Below are 14,575 nucleotides of genomic sequence, written 5' to 3'. Positions count from 1 at the left end.
CAAATTCTTGAAAGAACTGTCTGTCATTCTTTATGCAAAAGTAGCTAATTTTCCTTTGCCTTTGCTTGGCATATATAACAGCCTGGAGTTTCTGTCAAATTATCCCATTGTTTTCATCAAAATTGATCCAATATTAACCAATCCAGCACAAAAATTATGGGGTACTTGGAACCATTTGTTAGTTTAGCGAAAAAGAAACATCTGGCCCTGCCCGCAAATAAGGCTATAACCAGAGGGCGTGTCAAGGGGGATGTGAGGGGTAAGTCCTTTACTCAGAGAGTGGTGGATGCCCAGTACGGTGTCGGAGGCAAATACATTAGAGGCTTTTACAAAACATTTGGATAGGCACATGGCTACAAGAAGATGGAGGAATATGGACAAGGTATACATAGGAGGGATTATTGTTTGGGTGTTTTTAATTCACTTTTTTAGCTGGGTTGGAACAACAAAGTGGGCCAAATGGCCTGTTCCTATGCTGTATTTTTCTATTTCTAACCCAGGTAACTTAATGAACATTGTAAGCTCTTGCTAAATGTGTCCACTGGGCTCTTAAAATGAAAACAGAAAATACTTTGAAAGATTTTAAATATATTTCAATTTACTAAGAAACTGACAGCTGCACTTAAATGTTACCAGCAAATTGTTCTTTACAGTTAATAGTCATTTTTAGGCTTTTAATGTATGTGGAGGCACTCTGATTAATAACACACATTTTTGATCACATCTACAGATGTGCTGTTGAAAGTATCCTGACTGATCGCATCATGGTCTGGTACAGCAATTCAAATGAACAGAAACACAAGAAACTGCAGAGAGTAGTTCGCTCACCCAACTTATCACAGTATAATCCCTCCCTGACAGTGATAATATCGATCCTTCAAGAAGACAACATCCAGTACCATTGTTCCCCAATAACTGAGTCATGCCATCTTCTCACAGTTACCATCGGGCAGGAGAAACAGAAACCTGAAGGCCCTAAGCCCCAGGACCCAGACCAGCAGGTCCCAAAGCAGCTACTTCCCTCCAACCATTCTGTTCTTGAACCAACCAGTAAAAACCCTAAGTTTTCTATGAGGTACAACACAGTACAAGCCCTTTGGGCCCAATCAGCCATGCTGCCAAACTCCACAAGACCAATTAGCCTGACCCGTATGCCTTTGGAATATGGGAAGAAACTGGATCACTCGGAGGAAACTCATGTTTTCACGGGCAGAACGAACAGTCAGCAGTGAAACTGAACCTAGGTCACTGCCACTGCAATAGCATTATACTAACTGCTATGTTACAGTGCTGTCCCTAATCACTAGGACACTACGAGCACTTTGATCACTTTGCACTGAAATGCACTTAGTGAGACTTTTTGTTCTTCAGTGTTCTTCCAGGTAAAGTTGAGTCTTTACTTTTTTCTCATTAACGCACAGTTAGCACAATGTTTTACAACAGCCAACTACACAATCAGGGTTCGATTCCCTCTGCTATCTATATGGAGTTTGTACATCCTTCCCGTGTCTGAGTGAGCTTCCATTCAGTGCCCAGTTTTCCTTCCAATTTCCAAAGACTTACAGGTTAGGATTAGTAAATTGTGGAACTTCACTGACTTGAGTTGATGCAAAACAATGCTTTTCAACTGTACATCTTAAGTACTTGTGACAAATAAGTTAATTGCTCTAATCTCTATGTTGCTATGTACCTGTGGTGTTGCTGCAGTTAAGTTTTAATTGCAGCTGTTCATATTGTTATGCATAACAATAAATGTAAGTTTGACTTTGCAGTCAAATGCTGAAATGCCCAAAGAAAAATTCAAAGATAGATAAACATTATATCCAAAAACAATGTTTCATGGCATATCATAAATAAAGCAAATAGTTTTCTGAGAAAAAACTGAGATGAAAAAAAGAATTTCTGAAAAACAAGTTTGAGTGCAATGCCAGTTCATCAATTATAATTACACTGCAACATTGCCATAAATTGTCCATTTTTCTTTTATGGTACAATCTCAAACTAGAGGATTAAAAACAGGAACTATTTGAAGATGCACTTCAATTTTTCATAAAATAATAGATGCTATTAAACTTACTTTCCAAATTGAAGCATTTAAAGTGATTGAGCTAAACTTTTAGAGCATGACCTCTCAAAGCATCTTAAAACCTGCAACATTAAATCGATAGCCACAATAAACTGCATGGTAAGTGCACAGACTGAACTGAACCGATATTCTGAAACAGGACAAAATATATTCTTTTGCTTTATTTCAACGCTACATTGTCACAGAGCAGGATCAAGAACAATTATCTGCAAACATCCAATGGTTCTGAGTAAAATATACTATTACATAAGCTATGAAAACCACAGAAGTAATTTCAACTCTGTGCTAAGTTAGCTCATCTTCAGCGGGCCAATGGCAAACAGCCAAGGTTTCAGGTAAGCAGAAGCATGAGGTTTGTCTGATCTGCTGTCAATCTTTGTCATATATATACTGATGAAGAATACTTACTTGGGATTAGAGAGAGAAAGGGTTACAGAATAATACAATAGTCATGATCCTATGAAATAATAAGGAAAACAGGGCCAGGTAATGTTGTCTGGTGCTGGAGTACGATCCTACAGGCTCTAGTCTTCCAACATCTGTTTAAGCATTCACAAAAAATCATCCAAATTTACGCCAAGATTGCTGGCAAGATACTGAGCCAGGGGACAAAACCAATCTTGTTCCCATTTGAAGTGCACCCATGTGCATTTTTCAGCATGGAATAATTGGATAATTGAGAGCACTGACTGTTGTCAAAGTCAAAACATATTTGTTACCAAAGTATTTATATTACCATATATTACCCTGAGATTCATTTACTTCCAGACATTTACAGGAAAATAAACACAATAGGATTTATGAAAAACTATACATAAAACAAAGACTGACAAGCAACCGATGTGCAATAGACAAATTGTACAAATAAATTAAAAGTAATGAGTTATAAATTGTCTTTGAAAGTGAGTCTGCAGGTTACATATTCAGTTCAGAGTTGAATGAAGTTATCCACCCTGGTTGAGGAGCTTGATAGTTATCTAGTGCGGTGAGACTGAAGGCTCTTGTACCTCCTAGCTGATGGCAGTAGTGAGAAGACAGCATGGTCTGCATGGTAGGGGTCATTGATGATGAATGCTACTTCCTCATGGCACCATTTAACGTAAATCTGCTCAATCGTGGGGAGGGCTTTGCCTATGATGGACTGGGCTATATCCACTAATTCTTAATAGACTTTTCCGTTCCTGGGCATTGATGCTTCCATACCAGGCTATGATGGAGCCAGTTACGATAGATTCCAATGTGCATCTACAAGTTTTTGATGACGTGCCAAATCTATGCAAACTTCTAAGAAAGTAAGTGCGCTGTCCTGCCTTCTTCCTGATGGCACCTGTATGCTGGTTCCAGGATGTTAATGCTGATATGTTAATCCTCTGTTATGAAATTTAAAGCTACTGACCCTTTCCACCTCCAATCCCCTAATGAGGACTGGCTCATGGACTTCCAGTTTCTTCCTGTAGCCGATAATTCTGCTGAAATTGTGCGATTGCTGTTGTTACACCATCTTCCCCCCACCCTCTTCTTAAACCCTCTATTTCCTGCTGCTGGTTGAGATCAAAAAATTAAGAACATCAAGCAGGAACAGGCCCTTCAGCCAACATTAAATGTATCAAACATGATGCCACATTAAACTAACCCCTTGTGCCTACATATGATCAATATTCCTCCAAGCCGTGTAAACTTATTTGTCTACCTGAAAGACTTTTAACTATCATATCTAGTTCCACCACTACTGTTGGCAGCCCATTGCAAGCACCTACCCCTCCTCATTTAGACTTCACCCTCTCACCTGAGAGCAATGTCCTCCAGTAATTGACTTTTCTGCCAAAGGAAAAAGATTCTGGCTGTCTACCTTATTTATGCCTGTCATAATTTTATAACCTCAGCCTCTGACGTCCAGTGAAAATAGCCAAGTTTTTCCAACCTCTCCTTATAGCTCCTACTCTCTAATCCAAGATGTATCCTTCTTGTAAATGAGCAAGTAAAGCTGTATGTAATATTCTAAATGCAGCCAGTCAAAGTTTACACATTTGCATCATGATTTCCTGACTCCAACACCCTCTACCCTAAGCAATAAAGGTGAGCAAGCCAAATGTCATCTTTACCACTTTTCTACTTGCCTTGCCCCCTTCAAAACTCTGAAATCCCCAAAAACATCAATATTGTTAAGAGTACTGTCAATAACTGTATACTTCCCCTTTACAATTGACTTCCCGAAATGCAATTCCTCACACTGGTTCCTCAACCAGGAACCTCACAGTTCAGCATCATATCTGGTGCAGTACTGGGCCACCAAAAACCCAAGTTTGGATGCCATCTCTGCATGGTATCCGTGTATTCTCCATGATAGTCATAACTACAAGGGTTGTAGACTCAGTTGACTTATAAACAAAATTTCAAAACCTATTTATTTAATCTTGCTTTTAACTAACATTTTTTCACAATTGCACCTTATCCCTTTGTAAAGGACTTTGAACTACATTGTTTGTATGAAAAAGTGCTCCATAATTAAGTTACTATTATCATTATTATTATGGAGAGAATGTTTCCTCCCGCATCCCAGAGATAGGGTAGTACGTTAACTAACTACTCTAAATTACTTGTAAGTGTTGGCAAATGACAAAAAACAAAATTCAAAAAGCACACAAGGGGAAATAGTTTGCTGGGGTACAGGGAAATGGTTTGCTGGGGTACAGGGAAATGGTTTGCTGGGGTACAGGGAAATAGTTTGCTGGGGTACAGGGAACTGGGAAGGCGGTAAAAAAGGACTGAAAGGATTGCTCTGCTTGATGGTCCTAACATCTTCATACTGTGGCACAGTAATAAGGAAGCTAATTCATGTACTATTCTAGAGCATCTGCTTTTGAAAAGGAAATATGATGATACATCTTTGTGAACATTGAATGTATGTATGGGCATAGTTTTGCCATTGATATGATAAGCCTATATTTTAAATTCAAAATTACAACTATAAATTATGTTAATTGATGCATGAAATACTGCACCATCTTCCATGACCAGATTTTATTTAGCTCCACATGAGGGCCCTGCGCTCATTGTCTTGCCCTGCAGGGCTCATGTAAAACATCAAAAAGATGATCTATAAATTTACATTTGAGATGCCAGGAATCATGTATTTGTTTGATATACAGAGTTCAGATTAGATCTAACAAGAGATACATTTCCAAAACATTAATACAGGTGTTTTATGTGCTACAAACATTTATTGCAAGTACACAGATATAGAAATTCATTGTGTTCACCAGCTACGAGCAACAGCTTTAGCCCATTATTTTAGCCATTAAAGCATTGGTTATCAAAAATTATGTTACTCAAGTAACCAGACTTCATAGGTTAGCACAACATCTTACTGTGATTTGTATAGATTTCTGAAATGAATCAACAACATGGCTTGTATTGTTCATTGAGCTAAGATTTTCTCCCAAAATATGTGGCATTTATAGTGCACAGAGTTTCACTTCATGATTTCTAATCTGTAATGATTATGATATGAGAATTGGGGGAGACAGAAGTACAACGACATGGAACCTAACAAGATCAGTACTGTTTTTCATTAATATTAGTTCCAAAATCTGGAGGAATGGGGAGAAACATACAAACTTTGAAGAGGAGTGAAAAAACTACTTGGGAGATAAAGCCAGTCTAAGGTTGCTCTCTCTGAAATTTAAAATAACCCTAAAACAAAACATTTATTATCTCAGATTCTACTACTTTCTTCTGACAGAAAGCATTTAGATCATTATTACTATTACATGTTTTTCCTTTACCTCTCTCCGAATACCCTGGTTCTGCTCAGTCTTCAAGAAGTTTAGCAGCACTTCAAGGAGAGATGGGTACTTCCGATAAGGCTCCACCACATAGCCAGTGCAGGCAACTTGCTGTCCCAAGGTCCACAGTGCCACCTGTCCAATTCACAAAGAAATAGCAGAGGTTAATTCTAACTCCTGATACAGATTTTTGATACATAATACATATTTTCTGCTCGGTAAAGAAACTGCACTGCATTTCTAAACAAGGGAATGTGACAGGAGCAAGGTGGCGAGGGGAGAGAAGGAGACAGGGATGCGGGGAAGCGATAAGAGTGAGAAAGAAGGGACACAGGTATCAACATGGTGAAGAGAAAGCAAAAAGGAGAAAGATGCAGAAGGAGAAAGAGAAAGTAGTGAAAAAAGCTGGTGGCAAGCAAAAGATGAGTGATAGCTTCTTTAACAGACGTGCTAACTTTCTTCATATATATTAGGATGGTCTCCATAATTAACCAGGATATAGTGAACAAAAACTGAAAGTCATATACATTCATTCTTTGAGGGTGCAACTATATAGAAAAATCTGTCCCCAAATATTATTCAAAAACTAAAGGAAGCCTTCTGTGGCACTCAAAAATCATACCTAAAAGGGCACAAATTGACCAAGTTTACTGACATTATTAACTGCGTAACTTAGTGAAATGTTGGCAAAAAAATTACATTTCCACCAAAAGAAAGCCAATTGAGGCAATGAATTCATGGCACTGCATCACAGGTCCAGTTTATGGCTGCATTGTGGTAGCAAGATCCCTAAGGTGATGAAATACATCTGCAGATGATATGTTCTATTATAGGCCTCTACTGTATAAACTTGCAAATCCATGCTGCAAGGATACTTAGGACTTTCATTTTCCTATGAAACCTAAAATTAAAATAATCCTCATCTCCTGTCTACGTATTTGGAAATATTCAATGCCACAAGATCTAGTGTTCTGCTGAACCTCAGTAAAAAGTTGATTGTGGGCTGTATGGTTCGCCAGTTCAGAGCAGGAGAGGCAAAAAGTTATTGCAACACAAAACAACATAAAAAAGAGAATGGAATGAAAGAATTCCATCACTGCTCATCCTGAATAGGCTGTTAGATGCATGATGTCGAGACAGCTACCTTCTCACTTTTCCTTGTGCTCATGCTACAACTTAACAATAACTTAATAAAGAGGGAAGTACTGTAAAAACTGTTATTCTGTTATTCACAGCATTTGAATAGCTAAGACAAAACTGGGGGAAAAATCTGAACCATTTCAAATGACTTGAAAAGTAAATATTTTAGATACTGTAAAACGATGACCAACTATCTCCAAATTTACCTAAATTCTAGTATCTCCTCGTTCATAAATTTAAAAAGTTTGATTAAAACCATAATCAATAGCACAATACAAAACACTGGGTAGGCCAACATTTGGAATAATTGTACTTAGATCTGATGATTCCCCGATTCAAGTTCGAGAATCCCAGTTCTCACCACTTGGGGGGAGGGGGTGGGGGTGATGGGTGAGCACCGAAGAAAGATGAACCAAAGGAAGAATGGGAATTCCATTTGCAGGGAAGGACACCAGCATGGAGCCAATTAGGAAGGCATAATGACAACAGAAAATGGGAAAGGTGAAATTAATTTGGTCAAAAGCACAAGTCTTGCAAGCCGTATTGCCAGTCATCCATTAACCTTTTATTGTAAAAATTTAGTAATTATGACTGTTTAAAAATTCTTAAAAAACTAAAAATACATGTTGATTTAGAAATTTAATTGACTTATTATATAAAATCATTATTTTATATATTTTTTAAAGTAGGCTTTTGAACTGTAGCAGTCCGGCAACTAAGGCTCATTTTGGTGATAGTAGAGGATATGAGGTGGGAAGAGATCCTTACCACCTGTCAACTTGTTTGGCCGGCCAACCAGACATTACAAACAGTTAGTCATCAGGCCGCCAACAATCCAAGGGCCTTGCTGAACACATGCAAGCCAGGCAGGTCTCTCCATCAATGTGCAACTTGGAGAGAGGCAACAATGTCAATTAAAGATATGTCCACATAGTGGACCATTACAGTAAAAGTTCAGCCAGTTAGATTTACCCCATTAAAACAGAACGATCCATTTTCAACTTCACTCTATCAGCCAGACTACAAAAATGTTGATTTTGCTTTGCTCAAACATGGTGATGTTCATCACGGGCTGTCCCTGAGTAATGATTCTGTCTTTCCCGATACTCATAGATTGATTTTAGTCCGCAAGTCAAAACATACATACAAAAAAAAATCACTCAATATGTTAAGACCATATGCCCACAGTATTTCAATTGTTGGCATCAAAACTAATTAGAAAAAATAATTGCTGAAAAAGAGCAAGGAAACTAGTTCTCCATTCACAAGAATGAACGTATATACATAGGACAGACTTTTGTATTTAATAATTTTATGGGAGACTAAATTTAATAATTCTACGCAGGAGTGTCCATTTGTCAGTATTTGTAACCCAGAAACAGCATTTCTGCTGCAATTTGAAATTTCAGCCCGGGGCAGAATTAATAAAAAAAAATTAGGCTCTGGCAGTCTGCCAACAATTGCTTCAGTTATTGTTTTCAACCCAGGCATTAGAAAAGGTTATCTCTGATTTTCAACCTTCCAATCTTAACATTGATCAGTATTTCCAAAATGTCACTGCGCCTTCTTAAGCTCCAGGGCATCAAAGACTCTTCTTCTAAACACATGATGATAACAATGAACCACCTCATACAATGCCCAAGAAGACTCTGGTGCAGATAAGAGGAAGAAAATGAAGTCTAACATTCCATCAACATCTCAAACTATCATGAGCCTATAGCACAGCAAGTAGGAACGGGTACTGGGAATTAAATTCAGAGCACCAAAACAATTAACTGGATGATCTCAAAACAATACGAAGAAACAACACTGCAGAGTAACTGAACCTATAGATTATTAACATTTCATTTGTTAGTATCAAGAGATTGTTAGAATCCAAAATGCTTGCTGTTTCATATTACAGGATCTTAGCTACAGAGTCTGAGTCACAGAATAATAAAACAGCATGATTCCCGCCCCCCCCCCAACCATAGAGATCGCATTGGCAAATTCAGTGAAGTTTTAGAGACTAATTTTACACATTTTAAATTAGAATTGAAAAGAATCATTTCCAAAATTTTCCTTTTCATTTTTCAGTTGAAAATACCTTGAGTAGAAGAAAAAAAACTGTAACAGTACAGAGAATGCCCAATTATTATTATCCAGGATAATACAAAACACATCAACCCCTTGCACAGTACATTATTTAGTGCATATTAAAATACTCTCTCTACTGCCCATAACATCACTGCCGTTGAGGCTGCCAGTGAAGGTCCTCCATCGCTGGTGGTTTCAGAGCTTTCTTCATCGTGTCAGTATCTTCTTCTCAGTTTTCACTACTGTCATCTATGCAAGTCCCAGGTGAGGACTCAGGAATATTGTCGCACTCAGATGTAGAAGGATTGCTGTTTCCGTAACAGTTTTGTTTTGCCAGTTAGGGTTGTTAGCCCTGAGCTGAACCCCCCAGCCTGGCGGACCAGTGGACCACTCTTCGTCTGACCCTTCTACGTCCCTTTGATCTGTTTGGCATGGGTGACCCTACCAAGAGCTAAAACATTAAGCCTTGACTCCAACCAACATAGCTTTCCAGGTCATTGAGACACACAAGCCTTCAAACCCTATAAGGTTGTGGTCCTCTTAAAATACTCAGTCATGTTCATTTGAGAACCCTTTCAAGCAACTTGCCTCACTTCAATAGTCAGGACAGCATACAGTCCACTGTGTAAAAAAACTTATTCATTCAAGTTAAAATTCATTCAAGTTTAATGTGTTCTACTGTATTTAATACACAATTACAGTAGGTTAAGTGTATGCTATATATTTACAATTGAAGTCAGAAGTTTACATACACCTTAGCCAAGTACATTTAAACTCAGTTTTTCACAATTCCTGACAGTTAATCCTAGAAAATATACCCTGTCTTAGGTCAGTTAGGATCACTACTTTATTTTAAGAATGTGAAATGCCAGAATAATAGTAGAGAGAATGATTTATTTCAGCTTTTATTTCTTTCATCACTTTCCCAGTGGGTCAGAAGTTTACATACACTGTTAGTATTTGGTAGCATTGCCTTTAAATAGTTTAACTTGGGTCAAACGTTTTGGATAGCCTTCCACAAGCTTCTCACAATAAGTTGCTGGAATTTTGTTCCATTCCTCCGGACAAAACTGGTGTAACTGAGTCAGGTTTGTAGGCCTCCATGCTTGCACACGCTTTTTCAGTTCTGCCCACAAATTTTCTATCGGATTGAGGTCAGGGCTTTGTGATGGCCACTCCAATACCTTGACTTTGTTGTCCTTAAGCAATTTTGCCACAACTTTGGAGGTATGCTTGGGGGTCATTGTCCATTTGGAAGACCCATTTGCGACCGAGCTTTAACTTCCTGGCTGATGTCTTGAGATGTTGCTTCAATATATCAACATAATTTTCCTTCCTCACGATGCCATCTATTTTGTGAAGTGCACTAGTCCCTCCTGCAGCAAAGCACCCCCACAATATGATGCTGCCACCCCCATGCTTTGTGGTTGGGATGGTGTTCTTCGGCTTGCAAGTGGCCAAACAGTTCAATTTTTGTTTCATCAGAATCAGAAGACATTTCTCCAAAAAGTGAGATCTTTGTCCCCAAGTGCACTTGCAAACTGTAGTCTAGCTTTTTAATGACCGTTTTGGAGCAGTGGCTTCTTCCTTGCTGAGCAGTCTTTCAGGTTATGTCGGTATAGGATTCGTTTTACTGTGGATATAGATACTTGTCTACCCGTTTCCTCCAGCAGCTTCACAAGGTCCTTTCCTTTGCTGTTGTCCTGGGATTTTTGCGCCAAAGTACGTTCATCTCTCGGAGACAGAACGCGTCTCCTTCCTGAGCGGTATGATGGCTGCGTGGTCCCATGGTGTTTATATTTGCATACTATTGTTTGTACAGATGAACGTGGTACCTTCAGGCGTTTGCAAATTGCTCCCAAGGATCATTTTCTGACCTCAATCCAATAGAAGATTTGTGGGCAGAACTGAAAAAGTGTGTGTGAGCAAGGAGGCTTACAAACCTGACTCAGTTACACCAGTTCTGTCTGGAGGAATGGAACAAAATTCCAGCAACTTATTGTGATAAGCTTATGGAAGGCTACCCAAAATGTTTGACTCAAGTTAAGCTATTTAAAGGCAATGCTACCAAATACTAACAAAGTGTATGTAAATTTCTGACCCACTGGGCAAATGATGAAAGAAATAAAAGCTGAAATAAATCATTCTCTCTACTATTATTCTGACATTTCACATTCTTAAAATAAAGTAGTAATCCTAACTGACCTAAGACAGGGAATGTTTTCTAGGATTAAATGTCAGGAATTGTGAAAAACTGAGTTTAAATGTATTTGGCTAAGGTGTATGTAAACTTCTGACTTCAACTGTAGTCGAATAACACAGAGTTATTAGCTATCACATATCAGGCAGTATCTAATCAAATTGATGAGCGTAGAGCGATGGGTGTGGTATATCTGGATTTTAGTAAGGTGTTTGGCAAATTTCCCCATGGTGGGCTCATTCACAGTCAGGAGACATGGAATGCAGGAAAACTTAGTGGCATGGATTTAGAATTGGCTTGCCCACAGTAGGCAAAGGATGGTAGTCGATGGAGCGTATTCTATCTGGAGGTTGGTAACACCAGTAGTGTTCCTCATGGATCTGCTCTGGGACCCTTCTCTTTGTGATCTTTATAAATGATTTGGATGAGGAAGTGCAAGGTTGGTTAGTAAGATTGCAGATGATACCAATATTGGTGGTGTTCTGGTTGTTGTCGACTACAACAGGACATTGATAGGATGCAGTGCTGGTTGAGAAGTGGCAGATGAGTTCAATGTTAAGTAATACACTTTGGAAGGTCAAACTTGAAGGCAGAATACAAGATTAATAGCAGGATTCTGAGCAGTGTGGAGGAACTGAGGAATCTTGAGGTTCATGTCCACATGGAAGTTGCCACACAAGTTGATAAAGAGAAGCTGTAAGAAGCCATATAGTATGTTGACCTTCGTTAGTTGAGGGACTGAGTGCAAGAGCCACAAGATAATGTTGCAGCATGTGAAAGTCTGCTTAGACCATATTTGGAATATTGTGGTAATACTGGTCACCTCATTATATGAAGGATGCAGAAAGAGTGCAGGGAAGATTTACCAGGATGCTCCCTGGATTGGAAAGCATTTCTTTTGAGGAGAGGTTGAGAGATTGAGCGAGCTAGGGCTTTTCTATTCAGAACAAAGAATGAGAGGTGATTTGATAAAGATGTGTACAAAATGATAAGAGGCATATATCAGGTGGACAGCCAGAATTTTTTTTTCCAGGGCAGAAATAACTAATACAAGAGGGCATAATTTTTAAATAATTGGAGAAAAGTATAAGGGGGAATGTAAGTAGTAAGTGCTTTTTTACATACACAGAGCGATAGGTACATGGAATGAACTGCCAGAGTGGCAGTAAACGCAGATACAATTGGGACATTGAAGAGTCCCTTAGATAAGTACATGGTTGAAATAAAATGGAGGGCTATATAAGGGGGAAGGGTTAGGCTGATTACAGAGCAGGTTAAACAGTTGGCACAATATTGTGGGCTGAAGGCCCTGTACTGTGCTACATAATACTATGTCCTATGTACATAGATGAGAATTCATAGCCAACTAAATATAAATTAAATAAAGATGACTTTGGCCAAGAAGCTTACAGTACTTGCTGCAAATATAAAATAATCGCACTACCACTTCACAATGGAAAAATGATTTCAGCACTTGAAGTACTAAATACCAGATTCAAGTAACAACAGTTATGTGATTCCTGTCAGCTTAGTGAGGAACTCTCTTGTATGTAGGCAGATGCATATATCACCCTACAGATAGAAAACAAAATAGATAGCTTGCAACTTTCTAAATCCTCCAAGGAGACTGTTATTGGAAAGGACATATATAACATAAACTAGGAAAACTGGAAGCTGTTTACCTGTCTTTTTGCAAGTGATGAAGAATCTTGAAGCATGTCCATGATGATAGGAAATAATTCATCCATCCACTTTCTCATCTCCAGCCCACTCACCTTCAATAATACATATCAATAACATCAGCATTTTCAGAATAAAGGGCATCAACTGGGCACAAATTTCTATTATTTGTAATTATAACGTCCCATTTTAAACCGGAAAGTCTTTATTCTATATTCAAAATATTGGTTTACAAACAAAATAAAAACACAGCAAACTATTTCCAATAATTATAGCCACACATTTTGCAATAACAAGGGTATTAGCTAAAAGTCTTTGACTTATTTAATATTGAAGATCAAATGCAACTAAAAGCCTCAATACTGTAACCTCTTTGCCAGTAATAAACAGTAAAGAAATAAGCTGGATGATAGATACGCGGTGTCATCATGAGAAGTTTGCAAAACCTCACTGAGCAAGCTTAAACTATCCCTCTTCTTCCACTGGGAATTGCTGGCCAGATCTCCTTAGAACTAGATAGGGGGCCAATCTCACAGTGTCACCATTTCTCTGACTGCAGCAGTGCTCATACCAGTTGCAATACTTCCTGTGGCACAATGAGAAAGCTATTCCAATGGAATACCCTTTTCAGCTTTGATAGCTGGCAAAATCCTGAACCAGCTATGTCGGCTGTCAAACTTTTTCAGGATCATCTATTTATAATCACAGAGAAAGGCCATTCATCTACTGAGTCCATACTGGTTCTTCAGCCATTAAATTAAATGAAACAATGAATAAACAGTGAACAATTAACCTAACAGCAAGCTTTTTTGGGATGTAGAAGGAAATCTAAGCATTTAGAAGAAGCCCAATAGGTCATGGAGAGAAAACTTGTAAAGTCTGCGTGGACACTAAAGGTTAGGACTGCACCTGCAACTCTGGAACCAAGAGGCAGCAGCACCAACTGCTCTGCCACCAAAATGGCCTTGTACAACAAGTGTCAGCCAGTACTGCAAGAGTTTAGAAATGTCTCTTGCCTCCCTTTTAATCCTTCTTCCAATTATGCTAAATCTATGCCCTCTGCTTTTTGGCATTCTACTTAAAGAACCATGTTACTCTACTCGACTGCAGCGAGATCCTTCGAGAACAAAGTCCCGCCTGGGAGGTTGGTCAAGCAGGTTCAGTCATTTGGCATTCAAGATGAGGTTAAAAAATTGCATTAGACATGGGCTTCATGGGAGAAGCCAGAAGAGTGCTAGAAGATGGTTGTGCCTCTGACTAGAGGCCCGTGACTACTGGAGTGCCACAGGGATCTGTGCTGGGTCCGTTCTTGCTTATCATCTATATCAATTATCTGGATGAGCAAATTTGCAGATAACATTAAAACTGGAGGCATAGTGGACAGCAAGAAAAGCTATCAAAATTTGCAGCGGAGTCTGACGCTATTGGAAAATTGGGCTAGTAAATGGCAGATGAAATTTAATGCAGACAAGTGTGAGGTGTTGCACTTTGGGAAGTCAAACCACAGTAGGACCAAAACAGTGACTGGTAGGGCGCTCGGTATGGTGAAACAGAAGAATTTGGGAATACTGATCACTAGAAAGTAGTGTCACACATAGGTAAAGTCAT

At 38.8% G+C, this 14,575-nt stretch overlaps 1 protein-coding gene across 3 annotated transcripts in view; it reads right to left on the bottom strand.

Moving 5' to 3' along the window:
* Window positions 1-14,575, bottom strand: part of mtor (mechanistic target of rapamycin kinase) — a 343,897-nt gene that overhangs the window by 240,147 nt on the left and 89,175 nt on the right. For all 3 annotated transcript variants that reach the window (XM_063033405.1, XM_063033407.1, XM_063033406.1), the window contains exons 16-17: window positions 12,970-13,062; window positions 5,872-6,006 (exon numbers count right to left, since the gene is read on the bottom strand). In XM_063033405.1, the coding sequence (XP_062889475.1) occupies window positions 5,872-6,006; window positions 12,970-13,062 (228 nt within the window). The remainder of the gene's footprint in view (window positions 1-5,871; window positions 6,007-12,969; window positions 13,063-14,575) is intronic.

This window comes from Mobula hypostoma, chromosome 25 (assembly GCF_963921235.1).
Source record: "Mobula hypostoma chromosome 25, sMobHyp1.1, whole genome shotgun sequence".
Classification (NCBI taxonomy): Eukaryota; Metazoa; Chordata; class Chondrichthyes; order Myliobatiformes; family Myliobatidae; genus Mobula; species Mobula hypostoma.
Note: the sequence above shows the minus strand (reverse complement) of the source record. Positions and strands in the feature narration are given on the sequence as shown.